This window comes from Sphaeramia orbicularis, chromosome 13 (genome assembly GCF_902148855.1).
Source record: "Sphaeramia orbicularis chromosome 13, fSphaOr1.1, whole genome shotgun sequence".
Taxonomy (NCBI): Eukaryota; Metazoa; Chordata; class Actinopteri; order Kurtiformes; family Apogonidae; genus Sphaeramia; species Sphaeramia orbicularis.
In genome coordinates, this window is record NC_043969.1 from 52,331,344 (window position 1) to 52,350,077 (window position 18,734).

General features: G+C 35.0%; 1 protein-coding gene and 1 long non-coding RNA gene across 8 annotated transcripts in view; both read right to left on the reverse strand.

Annotated features, from left to right (window-relative positions):
* Positions 1–12,272: 12,272 nt before the first annotated feature.
* LOC115431260 (dentin matrix acidic phosphoprotein 1) overlaps positions 12,273–18,734 on the reverse strand; it is a 32,416-nt gene continuing 25,954 nt past the window's right edge. For all 4 annotated transcript variants that reach the window (XM_030151511.1, XM_030151512.1, XM_030151510.1 and 1 more), the window contains 2 exons: positions 18,228–18,734; positions 12,273–12,695 (listed from right to left, as the gene is read on the reverse strand). In XM_030151511.1, coding sequence (XP_030007371.1) covers positions 12,673–12,695; positions 18,228–18,734 — 530 coding nt within the window. In that variant the 3' untranslated portion in view covers positions 12,273–12,672. The remainder of the gene's footprint in view (positions 12,696–18,227) is intronic.
* On the reverse strand, positions 14,693–16,129 carry LOC115431279 (uncharacterized). Of its 4 annotated transcripts, XR_003937064.1 has the most exons (4): positions 15,577–16,129; positions 15,421–15,480; positions 15,297–15,388; positions 14,701–15,202 (listed from the first exon to the last, which is right to left on the reverse strand). It is a non-coding gene; the product is annotated as an uncharacterized LOC115431279 (long non-coding RNA). The 4 variants fall into 4 exon arrangements; XR_003937063.1 differs by having other exon boundaries at positions 14,693–15,202; positions 15,235–15,480; XR_003937065.1 differs by having other exon boundaries at positions 14,699–15,202; positions 15,297–15,480; positions 15,671–16,129.

Below are 18,734 nucleotides of genomic sequence, written 5' to 3' on the forward strand. Positions count from 1 at the left end.
CTAAAACTGTTTAAATTCTGATTTAGGACATTCCAAAGCCATAAATAAAGACTTGCTGGGGTTTTTCAGGTTTATTTAAACCATTTTTTGATCATCAGCAACATTTTCCAAACATTTTTTTTTTTAGTAAGACTATAGAAAGACGACCAAAAATGGACATTTAGGACATGATTCCAAAAATGTTTAAACTGTGATTTAGGACATTCTAACGTCAAAAATATAGACTCCCTAGGGATTTTCAGGTTGATTTAAACCATATTTTTGATCATCACAACATGTTCCAAAAAATTTTTTTTAGTAAGACTGTAGTAAGACCACCAAAAATGGACATTTAGGACATGATTCCAAAACTGTTTAAACTGTGATTTAGGACGATCCAAACCCATAAATAAAGACTTGCTAGGGTTTTTCAAGTTTATTTAAACCATATTTTTGATCATCAGCAACATTTTCCAAAAAAAATTTATGTTTTAGTAAGACTATAGTAAGACCACCAAAAATGGACATTTAGGACATGATTCCAAAAATGTTTAAATTGTGATTTAGTACGTTCCAACGTCAAAAAAAAAGACTCCCTAGGGATTTTCAGGTTGATTGAAACCATATTTTTGAACGTCAGCAACATTTTCCAAACATGTTTTTTTTTTTTTAGTAAGACTTTAGTAAGACGACCAAAAATGGACATTTTGGACATGATTCCAGAACTGTTTAAATTGTGATTTAGGACGATCCAAACCCATAAATAAAGACTTGCTAGGGTTTTTCAAGTTTATTTAAACCATATTTTTGATCATCAGCAACATTTTCCAAAAAAAATTTATGTTTTAGTAAGACTATAGTAAGACCACCAAAAATGGACATTTTGGACATGATTCCAAAACTGTTTAAATTGTGATTTAGTACGTTCCAACGTCAAAAAAAAAGACTCCCTAGGGATTTTCAGGTTGATTGAAACCATATTTTTGAACGCCAGCAATATTTTCCAAACATTTTTTTTTTTTTTTTAAGTAAGACTTTAGTAAGACGACCAAAAATGGACATTTTGGACATGATTCCAGAACTGTTTAAATTCTGATTTAGGACATTCCAAAGCCATAAATAAAGACTTGCTGGGGTTTTTCAGGTTTATTTAAACCATTTTTTGATCATCAGCAACATTTTCCAAACTTTTTTTTTTTTTAGTAAGACTATAGTAAGACGACCAAAAATGGACATTTAGGACATGATTCCAAAAATGTTTAAACTGTGATTTAGGACATTCTAACGTCAAAAATATAGACTCCCTAGGGATTTTCAGGTTGATTTAAACCATATTTTTGATCATCACAACATGTTCCAAAAAATTTTTTTTAGTAAGACTGTAGTAAGACCTCCAAAAATGGACATTTAGGACATGATTCCAAAACTGTTTAAACTGTGATTTAGGACGATCCAAACCCATAAATAAAGACTTGCTAGGGTTTTTCAAGTTTATTTAAACCATATTTTTGATCATCAGCAACATTTTCCAAAAAAAATTTATGTTTTAGTAAGACTATAGTAAGACCACCAAAAATGGACATTTAGGACATGATTCCAAAACTGTTTAAATTGTGATTTAGGACATTCCAAAGCCATAAATAAAGACTTGCTAGGGTTTTTCAGGTTGATTTAAACCATTTTTTGATCGTCATCAAAATTTTTGGAAAAAGGTTTTTTTTTAGTAAGACTATAGTAAGACCACCAAAAATGGAAATTAAGGACATGATTCCAAAAATGTTTAAACTGTGATTTAGGACGTTCCAACGTCAAAAAGAAAGACTCCCTAGGGATTTTCGGGTTGATTTAAACCATATTTTTGATCATCAGCAACATTTTCAAAAAACAATTTATGTTTTAGTAAGACTATAGTAAGACCACCAAAAATGGACATTTAGGACATGATTCCAAAAATGTTTAAACTGTGATTTAGTACGTTCCAACGTCAAAAATAAAGACTCCCTAGGATTTTCAGGTTGATTGAAACCATATTTTTGAACGTCAGCAACATTTTCCAAACATGTTTTTTTTTTATTTTTTAGTAAGACTATATAGTAAGACGACCAAAAATGGACATTTAGGACATGATTCCAAAAATGTTTAAATTGTGATTTAGGATGTTCCAATGTCAAAAATAAAGACTCCCTTGGGATTTTCAGGTTGATTGAAACTATATTTTTGATCGTCAGCAACATTTTCCAAAAATGTTTTGTTTTAGTAAGACTATAGTAAGACGACCAAAAATGGACATTTAGGACATGATTCCAAAAATGTTGAAACTGTGATTCAGGACATTCTAACGTCAAAAATATTGACTTCCTAGGGATTTTCAGGTTGATTTAAACCATATTTTTGATTGTCACAACATGTTCCAAAATTTATGTTTTAGTAAGACTATAGTAAGACCACCAAAAATGGACATTTAGGACATGATTCCAAAACTGTTTAAATTGTGATTTAGTACGTTCCAACGTCAAAAAAAAAGACTCCCTAGGGATTTTCAGGTTGATTGAAACCATATTTTTGATCATCAGAAACATTTTCCAAACATTTTTTTTTTTTTAGTAAGACTATAGTAAGACGACCAAAAATGGACATTTTGGACATGATTCCAGAACTGTTTAAATTGTGATTTTGGACATTCCAAAGCCATAAATGAAGACTTGCTGGGGTTTTTCAGGTTTATTTAAACCATTTTTTGATCATCAGAAACATTTTCCAAACATTTTTTTTTTTTAGTAAGACTATAGTAAGACGACCAAAAATGGACATTTAGGACATGATTCCAAAAATGTTTAAACTGTGATTTAGGACATTCTAACGTCAAAAATATAGACTCCCTAGGGATTTTCAGGTTGATTTAAACCATATTTTTGATCATCACAACATGTTCCAAAAAATTTTTTTTAGTAAGACTGTAGTAAGACCACCAAAAATGGACATTTAGGACATGATTCCAAAACTGTTTAAACTGTGATTTAGGATGATCCAAACCCATAAATAAAGACTTGCTAGGGTTTTTCAAGTTTATTTAAACCATATTTTTGATCATCAGCAACATTTTCCAAAAAAAATTTAGGTTTTAGTAAGACTATAGTAAGACCACCAAAAATGGACATTTAGGACATGATTCCAGAACTGTTTAAATTGTGATTTAGGAAATTCTAACGTCAAAAATATAGACTCCCTAGGGATTTTCAGGTTGATTTAAACCATATTTTTGATCATCACAACATGTTCCAAAAAATTTTTTTTAGTAAGACTATAGTAAGACCACAAAAAATGGACATTTAGGACATGATTCCAAAAATGTTTAAATTGTGATTTAGTACGTTCCAACGTCAAAAAAAAAGACTCCCTAGGGATTTTCAGGTTGATTGAAACCATATTTTTGAACGCCAGCAATATTTTCCAAACATTTTTTTTTTTTTTAGTAAGACTTTAGTAAGACAACCAAAAATGGACATTTTGGACATGATTCCAGAACTGTTTAAATTCTGATTTAGGACATTCCAAAGCCATAAATAAAGACTTGCTGGGGTTTTTCAGGTTTATTTAAACCATTTTTTAATCATCAGCAACATTTTCCAAACATTTTTTTTTTTTTTTAGTAAGACTATAGAAAGACGACCAAAAATGGACATTTAGGACATGATTCCAAAAATGTTTAAACTGTGATTTAGGACATTCTAACGTCAAAAATATAGACTCCCTAGGGATTTTCAGGTTGATTTAAACCATATTTTTGATCATCACAACATGTTCCAAAAAATTTTTTTTAGTAAGACTGTAGTAAGACCACCAAAAATGGACATTTAGGACATGATTCCAAAACTGTTTAAACTGTGATTTAGGACGATCCAAACCCAAAAATAAAGACTTGCTAGGGTTTTTCAAGTTTATTTAAACCATATTTTTGATCATCAGCAACATTTTCCAAAAAAAATTTATGTTTTAGTAAGACTATAGTAAGACCACCAAAAATGGACATTTAGGACATGATTCCAAAAATGTTTAAATTGTGATTTAGTACGTTCCAACGTAAAAAAAAAGACTCCCTAGGGATTTTCAGGTTGATTGAAACCATATTTTTGAACGCCAGCAATATTTTCCAAACATTTTTTTTTTTTTAGTAAGACTTTAGTAAGACGACCAAAAATGGACATTTTGGACATGATTCCAGAACTGTTTAAATTCTGATTTAGGACATTCCAAAGCCATAAATAAAGACTTGCTGGGGTTTTTCAGGTTTATTTAAACCATTTTTTGATCATCAGCAACATTTTCCAAACTTTTTTTTTTTTTAGTAAGACTATAGTAAGACGACCAAAAATGGACATTTAGGACATGATTCCAAAAATGTTTAAACTGTGATTTAGGACATTCTAACGTCAAAAATATAGACTCCCTAGGGATTTTCAGGTTGATTTAAACCATATTTTTTATCATCACAACATGTTCCAAAAAATTTTTTTTAGTAAGACTGTAGTAAGACCACCAAAAATGGACATTTAGTACATGATTCCAAGACTGTTTAAACTGTGATTTAGGACGATCCAAACCCATAAATAAAGACTTGCTAGGGTTTTTCAAGTTTATTTAAACCATATTTTTGATCATCAGCAACATTTTCCAAAAAAAATTTATGTTTTAGTAAGACTATAGTAAGACCACCAAAAATGGACATTTTGGACATGATTCCAGAATTGGTTAAATTGTGAATGAGGAAATTCCAAAGACGTAAATAAAGACTTGCTGGGGTTTTTCAGGTTGATTTAAATCATTTTTTGATCGTCACCAAAATTTTTTGAAAAAATGTGTTTTTTTAGTAAGACTATATAGTAAGACCTCAAAAAATGGACATTTAGGACATGATTCCAAAACTGTTTAAATTGTGATTTAGTACGTTCCAACATCAAAAATAAAGACTCCCTAGGGATTTTCAGGTTGATTGAAACCATATTTTTGAACGTCAGCAACATTTTCCAAACATGTTTTTTTTTTTTTTAGTAAGACTTTAGTAAGACGACCAAAAATGGACATTTTGGACATGATTCCAGAACTGTTTAAATTGTGATTTAGGACGATCCAAACCCATAAATAAAGACTTGCTAGGGTTTTTCAGGTTGATTTAAACCATTTTTTGATCGTCATCAAAATTTTTGGAAAAAGGTTTTTTTTTAGTAAGACTATAGTAAGACGACCAAAAATGGAAATTAAGGACATGATTCCAAAAATGTTTAAACTGTGATTTAGGACGTTCCAACGTCAAAAATAAAGACTCCCTATGGATTTTCAGGTTGATTGAAACTATATTTTTGATCGTCAGCAACATTTTCCAAACATGTTGTGTTTTAGTAAGACTGTAGTAAGACCTCCAAAAAAGGACATTTAGGACATGATTCCAAAAATGTTTAAACTGTGATTTAGGACGTTCCAACGTCAAAAAGAAAGACTCCCTAGGGATTTTCGGGTTGATTTAAACCATATTTTTGATCGTCACAACATGTTCCAAAATTTTTTTTTAGTAAGACTATACTAAGACCACCAAAAATGGACATTTAGGACATGATTCCAAAACTGTTTAAACTGTGATTTAGGACGATCCAAACCCATAAATAAAGACTTGCTAGGGTTTTTCATGTTGATTTAAACCATATTTTTGATCGTCAGCAACATTTTCAAAAAAAATGTATGTTTTAGTAAGACCACCAAAAATGGACATTTAGGACATGATTCCAAAACTGTTTAAATTGTGATTTAGTACGTTCCAACGTCAAAAATAAAGACTCCCAAGGGATTTTCGGGTTGATTTAAACCATATTTTTTATCGTTACATGTTCCAAAATATTTTTTTTAGTAAGACTATAGTAAGACCACCAAAAATGGAAATTTTGGACATGATTCCAAAACTGTTTAAATTGTGATTTAGTACGTTCCAATGTAAAAAAAAAAAAAAAGACTCCCTAGGGATTTTCAGGTTGATTGAAACCATATTTTTGAACGTCAGCCACATTTTCCAAACATGTTTTTTTTGTTTTAGTAAGACTTTAGTAAGACCACAAAAAATGGACATTTTGGACATGATTCCAGAACTGTTTAAATTGTGACTTAGTACGATCCAAACCCATAAATAAAGACTTGCTAGGGTTTTTCAAGTTGATTTAAACCATATTTTTGATCGTCAGCAACATTTTCCAAAAAAAATTTATGTTTTAGTAAGATCACCAAAAATGGACTTTCAGGACAAGATTCCAAAACTGTTTAAATTGTGATTTAGTACGTTCGAGTGTCAAAAATAAAGAATCCCTAGGGATTTTCAGGTTGATTGAAACCACATTTTTGAATGTCAGCAACATGTTCCAAAATTTATTTATTTTTTTTTAGTAAGACTATAGTAAGACGACCAAAAATGGACATTTATGACATGATTTCAAAAATGTTTAAACTGTGATTTAGGATGTTCCAACGTCAAAAATAAAGACTTGCTAGGGTTTTTCAAGTTGATTTAAACCATATTTTTGATCGTCAGCAACATTTTCTGAAAAAAAATTATGTTTTAGTAAAAGTATAGTAATAACACCAAAAATGGACATTTTGGACAAGATTCCAAAACTATTTAAATTTTGATTTAGGACGTTCCAACGTCAAAAATAAAGACTCCCTAGGGATTTTCAGATTAATATAAACCATATTTTTGATCGTCAGCAACATTTTCCAAAAATTTTTTTTTTTTTTTTTAGTAAGACTATGAGCCTATTTTTTTAGTAAGACTATATATATATATATATATATATATATATATATATATATATATATATATATATATGTATAAGACTATAAGATCACCAAAAATGGACATTTTGGACATGATTCCAAACCTTTTTAAATTCTGATTTAGGACATTCCAAAGCCATAAATAAAGATTTGCTAGGGTTTTTCACGTTGATTTAAACCATCTTTTTTGATGGTAACCGACATTTTTCAAAAAAAAAATTTTTTTTAGTAAGACTATAGTAAGACCACCAAAAATGGACAATTTGGGCATAAATCCAAAACTGTTTAAATTGTGATTTAGGACGTTCCAAAGCCATAAATAAAGACTCCCTATGGTTTTTCAGGTTGATTTAAACCATATTCTTGATCGTCTGCAACATTTTCCACAAAAATTTAATTTTTTAGTAAGACTATAGGAAGACCACCAAAAATGGTCATTTAGGACATGATTCCAAAAAATGTTTAAATAGTGATTCAGGACATTCCAAAGCCATAAATAAAGACTTCGTTTGGTTTTTCAGGTTGATTTCAACCATTTTTTTGATAATCACAACATGTTCCAAAAATGTTTTTTAGTAAGACAATAGTAAAACTGCCAAAAATGGACATTTAGGACATGATTCCAAAACTATTTAAATTGTGATTTCGGACATTCCAAAGCCATAAATAAAGACTCTCTGGGGTTTTTCAGGTTGATTTAAACCATATTTTGATCGTCAGCAACATTTTCCAAAAAATGTTTTTTTTTTTTTAGTAAGTCTGTAGTAAGACCACCAAAAATGGACATTGTGGACATAATTCCAAAACTGTTTAAACTGTGATTTGGGACGTTCCAACGCCATAAATAAAGACTCGTTCGGGTTTTTCAGATTGATATATATTTTTAAAAAACCTGATGATTACAATTAAATACATGTAATACACAGATAATCCACCAGGGGGAGGAGTTCGTTCAGCAGAGGCCTTTCCAGTGGCACTACAAGTCTTTCATTCATGAGGAAGGAGGAAGAACTTTGTCCATTTAGAAAAGGAATTAACAGTTTGTTCGACATGTTTGTGTTATGTTATGGGTTTTTTTGTCAGAAAGAATAATTTTTGAGCATTGAGACCAGATGGATCAAATATGGTACAAACATCAAACTCATTCATTTTGGGTTTTTCCAAAGGACCGATAAAGGCTCCAGTTTGAAAGAACTGGAATTTTCTGTCAGTGATTTAATGGTTAAAGTTTGAATGTGAGGAGTCGTCCCGTCGTCAGAGGACGGCGCTGATCCAATCTGAAACTCCAGACCATGCGGACGTCGTATGTGTTTGAAGGCCTGTCAGACCAGTGGCTCCGCCTTCAGTTTGTCATTTTCAGAACTCTGATGATCCTGCCCGTTCCATCACGCTGATTAAACCCCGCCCTCTGCTTCTATTTCCCAGAATCCCCGGTGGAGCATGTCAACCTGGGCGCCATCGACCTCACGCCCCTCGTCAATACCTTCATAAATTCAAGCCAGTCAGGTACATGGTCATCATATCCGTCGTGTTGGTCGATCGGGCTGTAAATGTTTGATTTGATTAAAGCTGCAGAGGTCAAAGGTCACCGTTAACGAGATGATGAACTCCGTTGACTGACACGTGAGCTTTATTCCACTGGAGTTTGATTTTAATATATAAACTGTGCACAGTTATTCTGCAGAGTCACTTTTATTGTCCAAGAAATTCCATCAAATCATGAACGTTCACCAAAAGAAACACAAGGTTTGAGCTAAATTTTTAGGCAACTGTGGATGAATACGATAACAATGCGGGTAGATGGACACACTAAATAATAATAATTCAAAAAACAAAACAATAAAAAAATGATAATGTGAAAAAACAGCCAAGTAATAGAGTCAAAATGAAGCACAAAAGAATAGAGTAAGCAACAACATGAATAAAAACAGCCAAAGTGATTAATAAAAGTCACTCAAATTACTACAAAATTACAAAATAATAAATAAAATTGAAAAAATAAGCAAAAAAGTTACTAAATTAAATTTTAAAAAATGATTAAAATATGCAACAGCATGAATAGAAATATCCAAAATCATCAAAAAAAGAGACTCAATTGATTTTAAAAAATTAACAAATAATTAAAAAATAACTAAAATGAAACACAAGAATAAAATGAGCAAAAAAAATATCAAAAACAGCCAAAGTGATTAATAAATTAACAAAAAATTACCAAAAAAAAAAATTACAAGATTAAAAATAACATGAAAAAAATAAGCAAAAAATTTACTAAATTAAGTAAAAAAAAAAATTGAAATTGAAATTAGCAACAACATGAATAAAAACAGCCAAAATCATCAATAAAATGAAAAATTGAATAAAAGAAATGTATAAATTAATAAATAATTTTTTTTTTTTAAATTAACAGAAAATTTGCCAAAATTAAATAGAAATAAATAAAATAAGCAACAAAATGAATAAGACAGCCAAAGTGATCAATAAAATTAACAAAATATTTGTTTAAAAAAATGAACAAATACTTTTTTGAAAAATTAACCAAAAAATTAATTAAAATGAAATATAAAATAACAACATAATAAATTTAAAAAAAACATAAGATAAAGTGATCCATAAAATTAAGAAAAAAATTTGAAACAAAGAAAGACAGAAAGAAAAAAAACTAAACTAAACTAAGTTTAAAAAAAAAAAAAAGGAACATTAAAATAACAACATGGGTTAATGTGTGTGTGTGTGTGTGTGTGTGTGTGTAGGTGTGTATGTATGTCTGTGTATGCCTGTGTGTGTGTGTGTGTGTGTGTGTGTCATTATAGTGGTATTACCATAATCCCTCAGATTTGACAGTAGGACATTATGCTGCCGATTTCAACTGACAGGAGAGAATTATCACCACTGGACTGGACAGACATGTGGGATTATTCCTGTTCGTGTCCAATATGAGGACCGTGGACCGTCTGTGGGACACACACAGGGTCCACCGGGTCCACCTGGTCCACCGGGTCCACCTCTTCCATTCTGAACTTGTTCTAATATTCTCGGCCTCTTTTACTCCAAAGCTTCCACGAAATCATCGCAACTCCTAACCTGTATCCACTGCCCCCCCCCCCGGAATACTGGGCCATTAATTTGTCATGTTTGTTCTGTAGGAAAAAAAAAAAACAGGAAAAGTTTAGTGGGAAAAAAACTTGGAAAATAATTAGTGGGGAAGAAATACCAGGAAAAATTTTTTAGTGGAGGAAAAGAACAGGAAAAAATTTAGTGAGCCCCCCCCCCCCCCCCCCCCCCCCCCTAAAAAAAAGGAAAAAATTCACTGGGGAAAAAACTGGACAAAAATTTAGTGTTAAAGAAAAATACCAGAAAAAAGGAAGTGGGGAAAAAAAACTAGAAAAAAATTTAGTTGGGAAGAAATACCAGGAAAAAAATTTAGTGGAGAAAATACTGGAAAAAATGTAGTGACTCTGAAGTTTCACCAAAATTATCAGAACTTCTAACCTGTATCCATTGAGCCCCCCCCCCCCCCCCCCCACACACACACACACACACACACTGGGACAACTGGACCCATGATTCTGTCATGCCCCCCACCCCCACAGCATTTTGCTCATTGTTGTTAATTATTTTGATCATTTTTGTTCATTATTTTGGTCATTTTTGCTAATTATTTGGATCTTTTTTGTTAATTATTTTGATCATTTTCATTAATTATTTTGGTCATTTTTGTTCATTATTTTGGTCATTTTTGTTAATTATTTTAGATCATTTTCATTAATTATTTGGATCATTTTTGTTAATTATTTTGGTCATTTTTGTTAATTATTTTGATCTTTTTTGTTGATTATTTTGATCATTTTCATTAATTATTTTGGTCATTTTTGTTGATTATTTTGGTCATTTTCATTGATTATTTTGGTCATTTTCATTAATTATTTTGGTCATTTTTGTTAATTATTTTGATCTTTTTTTGTTGATTATTTTGATCATTTTCATTAATTATTTTGGTCATTTTTGTTGATTATTTTGGTCATTTTCATTGATTATTTTGGTCATTTTCATTGATTATTTTGGTCATTTTTGTTGATTATTTTGGTCATTTTCATTGATTATTTTGGTCATTTTCATTGATTATTTTGGTCATTTTCATTGATTATTTTGGTCCTTTTTATTGATTATTTTGGTCCTTTTTATTGATTATTTTGGTCATTTTTGTTGATTATTTTGGTCATTTTCATTGATTATTTTGGTCATTTTCATTAATTATTTTGGTCATTTTTGTTGATTATTTTGGTCATTTTCATTGATTATTTTGGTCATTTTCATTGATTATTTTGGTCCTTTTCATTGATTATTTTGGTCCTTTTCACACAAACCCTGTGTCTGTCCCCCATCAGTATGAGATGCACTCAGACACTGGAGGACAGTCCTTTGGACACATGGACATATGGACATGAAACAGCAGATAATATACACATGCACTTTAATACAAACAAATCTTGTATTATTCCACTATTACGTAAAGGGATGAGATTATCAATACACAGATTAATGAACGTCCAATCAGGTTCCAGCTCAAAGCCCCGCCCACTCCCCCCCCCCCACCTGTCTCCACACAGATTAATGAGCGCCGGCTGATGTCCCATTGCCAAAAGCCCCGCCCACTCACCTGTTTCCATGGGAACCCCTCCATCATCCAGATCAAATAAAGACGCTGTGACTCAGTTTAGTTGTTAGATTTTAGTCTTTATTGTACTATTTATTCTTGACAATTTTCTAGAGGACATGTGAAAACTTGGACCAACAAAACATCATTATTATTATTATTTTATTTTTTTTAATTACAGCATATCATCAGACTGCGGTAACAGTGAGAAGATGTGTTTTTAAAAAATAAAACAGGAAAGACAAAAAAAAAAAAATCCAAAGCAAACAGGAGAAAGAAAAAAAAAATATTTTGACTTGTAGTATTTGATGGTGATTCAACTTCTTTTTCAATTTTTATCTTTTTTTTGTCTTTTTCTTTTTTTTTTTTTTTACTCCTGTACACAATATAACAGTCTAAAAACATTAAACACACACAGCTGAAGACATTGCAGTATTGGTTGGGAAGTGGCAGTCCTCAGGGCAGTTTATATACTGGAGCTGTACTGTCAAAGATCTACTGGGACGGACGGACGGACAGGGGGCGGGGCCGGGGGCGGGGCGAAGCGGGTCAGGGGGCGGGGTTACTACAAACCAAAAATGGCAGTTGATAGAAAACTAACAGTCCCCCCCCCCCCCCCCCCCCGTTTTTTTGTTCTTTTTTTGTTCTTCAAATCCACCAATAAGGAGTCGGCAGAGACAGAGAGAAGAAGAAGAAGAAGAAGAAGAAATAAAAAAAATAAATAAAAATTAAAAAAAATAAAATTAAAAATTAACAAAAATTAAAAAAAAAGAAGAAGGAGAAGGAGAAGAAGATGTTTTGTTGTTTTTTGTTTTTTTTTTTTACATTTCTGCCTTTACTTTTCTGTCATAGACAATATAAAATCTCACAGACAAGCAAAGAAAATAATAAAAACTAAACCACTGAATGTTGTCATGTGTGCATGTGTTGGACGGAGGTGGATGAAGGGATGATTAGATGAAATATGAAAAACAGGGCCTTGAATTATTGCTTTCTGAGTAATTATTATTATTATTCTCGTCTACATAAATTGCATCTCTTTCTCTCTTTCTTTCTCTCTCACCGTGGTGATCTGATAACATGTGATTACTCTGTTTATTCAGGAGGAGGAGGAGGAATGAAGGGAGGAAGAGGAGGAGGAGGAGTTGGAGGAGGAGTTAGGGGAGGGCTCAGAGCTCCTTGCTCAGCGAATCCCGGGCAGTTCTAATCCTCTTTGTGTGGCCTCACACGTTTTCCGCCTTTTTGTCTGGTAAATGATAACAGAAAAAATGTATTAAAAAATATGTCTTAGAAAAAGGATGATGATAATAATAATAATAATAATAATAATAATAATAATAATAATAATAATAATAATAATAACAGTCATATAAAAGGGTTACTGTATGTGTGTTTAGTGGTTTAGTCATGTTTGTCTCTGAATTATTGAATTCTTACTAGATGAGTTAGTACATTAATTTGTGTTAAGGATGAACACAAAGCAAACAACAACAACAACAACAACAACAACAACAAAACATTTCCATAATAAATATTCACTAAATGTCCATCAGTCTGTGGACCCGTTGAATCCAGGTGTTTGTGTTCTAACAGGGCTCCGGGATCCAAAACTATAAGGACTAATGTCAGAATAGAGTTTTAGATTATGGGATGGATATCAGTGCATTAGTTCGTTTGGGTTCAATTATTACCTCCACCAGGAGGTACTGTGATCACTTTGCTTTTTGTGTTTGTGTCCGTGTTTGTTTGTTAGTTAGTTAGCAAGATAACTGAAAAAGTTATGGATGGATTTTCATGAAATTTTCAGAAATGTTGATACTGGCACAAGGTAGAAATTATTAAATTTTGGTGGCGATCGGGGGGGGGGGGTCCTGTCTTGGCAGAGGTCTGCACTGTCCGAGTGCTTTTCTTATCTTTGTTTCTAAAATGACTCACAAATGGTTTGGACTGAATTTATTTTCACTCTGACTCTGATTTTCACTGTTCTTCCTCTAAATGTCTCTAGTATTTTTCCTGTTCTGACTGTAAATAATCATTTCCATCGACTGTCATCACATCTGACTGAGGAAGAAACATCTACCATTAAACTCCAGTCAAATACTGATGTTTCTGAACTCTGTGGACATAAATCTGTGGACACATCATGTCTCCAGCTGTTAGATGTCCTGTTCATGAGGATCACACACACAAACATCAATATTAATAATCAATAGGATATCTATCCCATAATATAAAACTCTATTCTGACATTAGTCCTTATAGTTTTGGATCCCAGACCCTGTTAGAACACAAACACCTGGACTCAACGGGTCCACAGACTGATGGACACAGAGTAAATCAGTATGTGTCATCACATTGTATAGGATTTTATTATTATTTCAGTATTTCATCCCATCCCACACGTGAGTGTTTGTGCCTTTTGTTTCCTGTGTGACATTGAATATCGTAGCCCCGCCCTCCATCCTGGCCCCTCCCACACACACCTGTACAGGATGTCATTTGTCATGTACTTTTCTACCTGTGGGTTTTTTCTTTTCCCAGAGTAGAGTCATAGACTCATAGAGACTAGTTAATCTGGTCCAGGACCAGGACCAGGACCAGGGACTCTTTGATTTTAACACTAATCCACTGACGTCAGCTAAACCGTCTTTCCTCTCCTACAGTGAAAACAAAGCTAGCTATGTCATCTCAGCTGGTGAGAGGCAGCGGTGAGGCCAGAAAGGTCAAAGGTCACAATCACAAGTTGAATGTGAAGGTAAAGCTCACCTGTTACAATCACCATCCAACCAAATGAAACCAATATTCAATAGAAAGGAAAGGCTTCAAAAAGTTAATGAACAAAATGAATAAAAATGACCAGAATAATCAACAAAATCAACCAAAAATTATCAAAATAATCGACAAAATCAACCAAAACAACCAAAATACTCAGTAAAATCATCCAAACTGACCAAAATAATCAACAATATCAACCAAAACAACTAAAACGATCAAAGTAACTGACAAAATCAACATAAATGACATTTCCATAACAAGCTCCTTTTTCTTTATTTCCCTGAGGTAAGTCCCCATTTGGAAGACATTGTTGTTCTATTGCTACTAAAATCAAATCAGCGTCTTTTGTATATTTACATGATTTCAATCTAATGTCCAGAATAGTTTTGATTTCCAAGGGTCAAAATCAAACAGAAGACATTTGTGACACGTCTATGTCCAATAAACCACTGAAGGGTCTGTGTCCCATGTGCTTTGACCTCAAAGATCATGGACAGGAAGTGGACAGACACTGACCTACGGTGTCTTTGAAAGGACAACACTGACCTACGGTGTCTTTGAAGGGACACAATACTGACCTACGGTGTCTTTGAAGGGACACAATACTGACCTACGGTGTCTTTGAAAGGACACAACACTGACCTACGGTGTCTTTGAAGGGACACAATACTGACCTACGGTGTCTTTGAAGGGACACAATACTGACCTACGGTGTCTTTGAAAGGACACAACACTGACCTACGGTGTCTTTGAAGGGACAACACTGACCTACGGTGTCTTTGAAGGGACAACACTGACCTACGGTGTCTTTGAAGGGACAACACTGACCTACGGTGTCTTTGAAGGGACAACACTGACCTACAGTGTCTTTGAAGGGACAACACTGACCTACGGTGTCTTTGAAGGGACAACACTGACCTACAGTGTCTTTGAAGGGACAACACTGACCTACGGTGTCTTTGAAGGGACAACACTGACCTACAGTGTCTTTGAAGGGACACAACACTGACCTACGGTGTCTTTGAAGGGACAACACTGACCTACAGTGTCTTTGAAGGGACACAACACTGACCTACGGTGTCTTTGAAGGGACAACACTGACCTACGGTGTCTTTGAAGGGACACAACACTGACCTACGGTGTCTTTGAAGGGACAACACTGACCTACAGTGTCTTTGAAGGGACACAACACTGACCTACGGTGTCTTTGAAGGGACAACACTGACCTACGGTGTCTTTGAAGGGACAACACTGACCTACAGTGTCTTTGAAGGGACACAACACTGACCTACAGTGTCTTTGAAGGGACACAATACTGACCTACGGTGTCTTTGAAGGGACACAACACTGACCTACGGTGTCTTTGAAGGGACAACACTGACCTACAGTGTCTTTGAAGGGACACAATACTGACCTACGGTGTCTTTGAAGGGACACAACACTGACCTACGGTGTCTTTGAAGGGACAACACTGACCTACGGTGTCTTTGAAGGGACAACACTGACCTACGGTGTCTTTGAAGGGACACAACACTGACCTACGGTGTCTTTGAAGGGACAACACTGACCTACAGTGTCTTTGAAGGGACACAACACTGACCTACGGTGTCTTTGAAGGGACAACACTGACCTACGGTGTCTTTGAAGGGACACAACACTGACCTACGGTGTCTTTGAAGGGACAACACTGACCTACAGTGTCTTTGAAGGGACACAACACTGACCTACGGTGTCTTTGAAGGGACAACACTGACCTACGGTGTCTTTGAAGGGACAACACTGACCTACAGTGTCTTTGAAGGGACACAACACTGACCTACAGTGTCTTTGAAGGGACACAATACTGACCTACGGTGTCTTTGAAGGGACACAACACTGACCTACGGTGTCTTTGAAGGGACAACACTGACCTCTGTCCAACCTACATGCAGTAAACCATCTTAAGTTTGTTATTCTAACGTGTATTTTACTTTGTTCTTAACATTTGGTTCAAAAAGACACAACATGTGCCAGAAAACACCATGAGTCCAACAGCAGCTCCTGTCCTCATTGTCCAGTAACTGTCCAGTGTCCGTCCAGACCAGGTTCATGTCATCGCACAAACAAAACCAGTGTCACATGACTGTTGCTGTCCACCCATACAGGCCCTAGTAACCACCTACAGCCCATAATATGCACAGGAACCGACTGACGTCAACACGGTTTTCATACAGTTTGGTTAAAACTTTTTTCTTTTTCTATTTCATCAACTTGATCCATAAACAAAAATACCAAATATTAAATAACTGTCATATTTTAACCCTTTAAAGTACATGTTTGTAACAGAAACAAACTGTATTTTTTGATGCAACCCCCCCCCCCCAATATTTTCATATAAATTGTATTTATTATTTGTTTATTAGTTCCTCCTGTCATCTGTCAGTGATTCCCACCAACACTGGTTCATATTATTATTATTTTTGGTTCTAGGTCAAATGTTAAATGTGTCAGTGTGTATTTTGTACTCACTTGGTAGAAGGGAGTTAGTGTAGGAATTTAACACTGTTTATTATGGGATGGATTTAGTGGATGGATCAGAATTTAAACCAGTGGTGTCAAACTCATTTTCTTCTGGGGGGGGGGGGGGGGGGGGGGGGGGGTGGTGTACATTCAGTCCAGTCCAATTTAATCTGAAGTGGGCTGGACCAGTACAATAATAGCATAACAGCCAATAAATAATGACAACTTCAAATTGTTTTAGTGGAAAAAGTAACATTCATTTATGCCAATATTTACATTTACAAAGTATCCAAACAAAAAGGATGTGAATAACCTGAAAAAAAAAAACCATTAAGACATATAAGTACAATTTTGTCAATATTATACCTCGACTTATCATTTATAGGCTACATGTGCACTGCAGATCAGATCTACGATGGCACAAAACATTTAGTAACAGGCAAAATATTGTTAAAATTGTACTTAATTTTCTGTAGACATTTCAGGTTGTTCATATTTGTTCAGGTTATTCACATTTTATTGTTAAAGGATAGTTTCTTAATGTAAATATTTTCATAATTTAATGTTTTTGCACTAAATCAAAGAGGAAAAAAATGGTGTTGTCATTATTTATAGGTTATTATGATATTTTTGAGTTTGATGCCCTAACTTGCACTTTGTAAATTCATCCCAGGGGCCAGATTGGAACCTTTGGCTTAGGCCCCAACATGGGCTGCATGTTTAACACCTGTGGTTTAAACATTCAGACAAAAAAACTGTTGAATTAAAATAATGTGAGCTTTAATAACAGGAAGTGGAAAGTGTGTTTGATATTTTCACCTGGACACCGGAGCGGTTAAAAACACATTTAAACAGTATTTTTGTGTCATTTCTGAGGACAGTTCAGGTGGACATCTTTGGAAGCGTGTGTGTGTGTGTGTGTGTGTGTGTGTGTCTGTGTGTGTGTGTGTGTCTGTGTGTGTGTGTGTACATCTGGTCCATATTTCTGTTTGTGCTCAGTATCTCAGATCACTGTCATCACACCCGTTCACTCCGTTGTCAAAGCTCAGCTCTCTCTCTAATTGGTCAGTCGCTGCTGACATCACATTCTGAACGATGGCCACCGCTGCCTCACGGAGATCCCTCTTCCTCATTTCCTCCTCCTCCTCCTCCTCCTCCTCCTCCTCCCAATTGCCCTTGTTGGATGACTCCTCATGACATCCTCCATTATTTGGAGACTCCTCCCCCTCCTCCCTGCTAACTGCTAATGCTAACTCAGTTTCTTGGCAGCTGCTGTTAGTTTCGTTCCTATTATTGTTTGTTAGTTCTGTTGCTGGTTGTTTACTGTTAGCATCTCCTTGTTGTTGTCTACTGTTAGCATCTCCTTGTTGTTGTCTACTGTTAGCATCTCCTTGTTGTTGTCTACTGTTAGCATCTCCTTGTTGTTGTCTACTGTTAGCATCTCCTTCTTTGCTGCTGCTGTGTTGACGCTGCTCAGAGTCCTGGTTGGGATGATGTAACTCACCGCTGTTCACTGTTGCCGTGGTGTTGATGATCTTAGCGTTGGCCTCCTCTTTGGCTCCTCCCCCCTCCTTGCTCTTCTTCACAGGGCTGCTCCCCGTCGTCTTCTCCTCCTCCTTGTGATTGTGTGTGGTGTTCTCCTCCACTGTGCCATTGGTGCAGCCGTTCTCGCCGTTGGTCACCGGGGCGTCGGCCGGCGTCTTCTCCGTCTTCTTCTCCGCCTCCTCTCCGCCCTCCTCCGATGCGGGAGTCTTCTCCTCGGTGCCTTTATCGTTGGTCTCACCAGTCGTCGTGGCGGTTTCGCCGTCGGCGGCGCCTTCCTCTGCAGCATCTCCGGCTCCTTCGCCCTCCGCTGGCTCCTCCTCCTCCTTGGCGCCCTCGCCCATGTCCACGCTGGTGGACTTGCCCTTTCGCAGGATGAAGTTTTTCAGGGAAACTGCCCGACCAAAATGTGAGCGCTTGGCCTTGGCGGATTTCCCATCCTTGCCTTCGTCAGCTGTTCCCTCCTCAC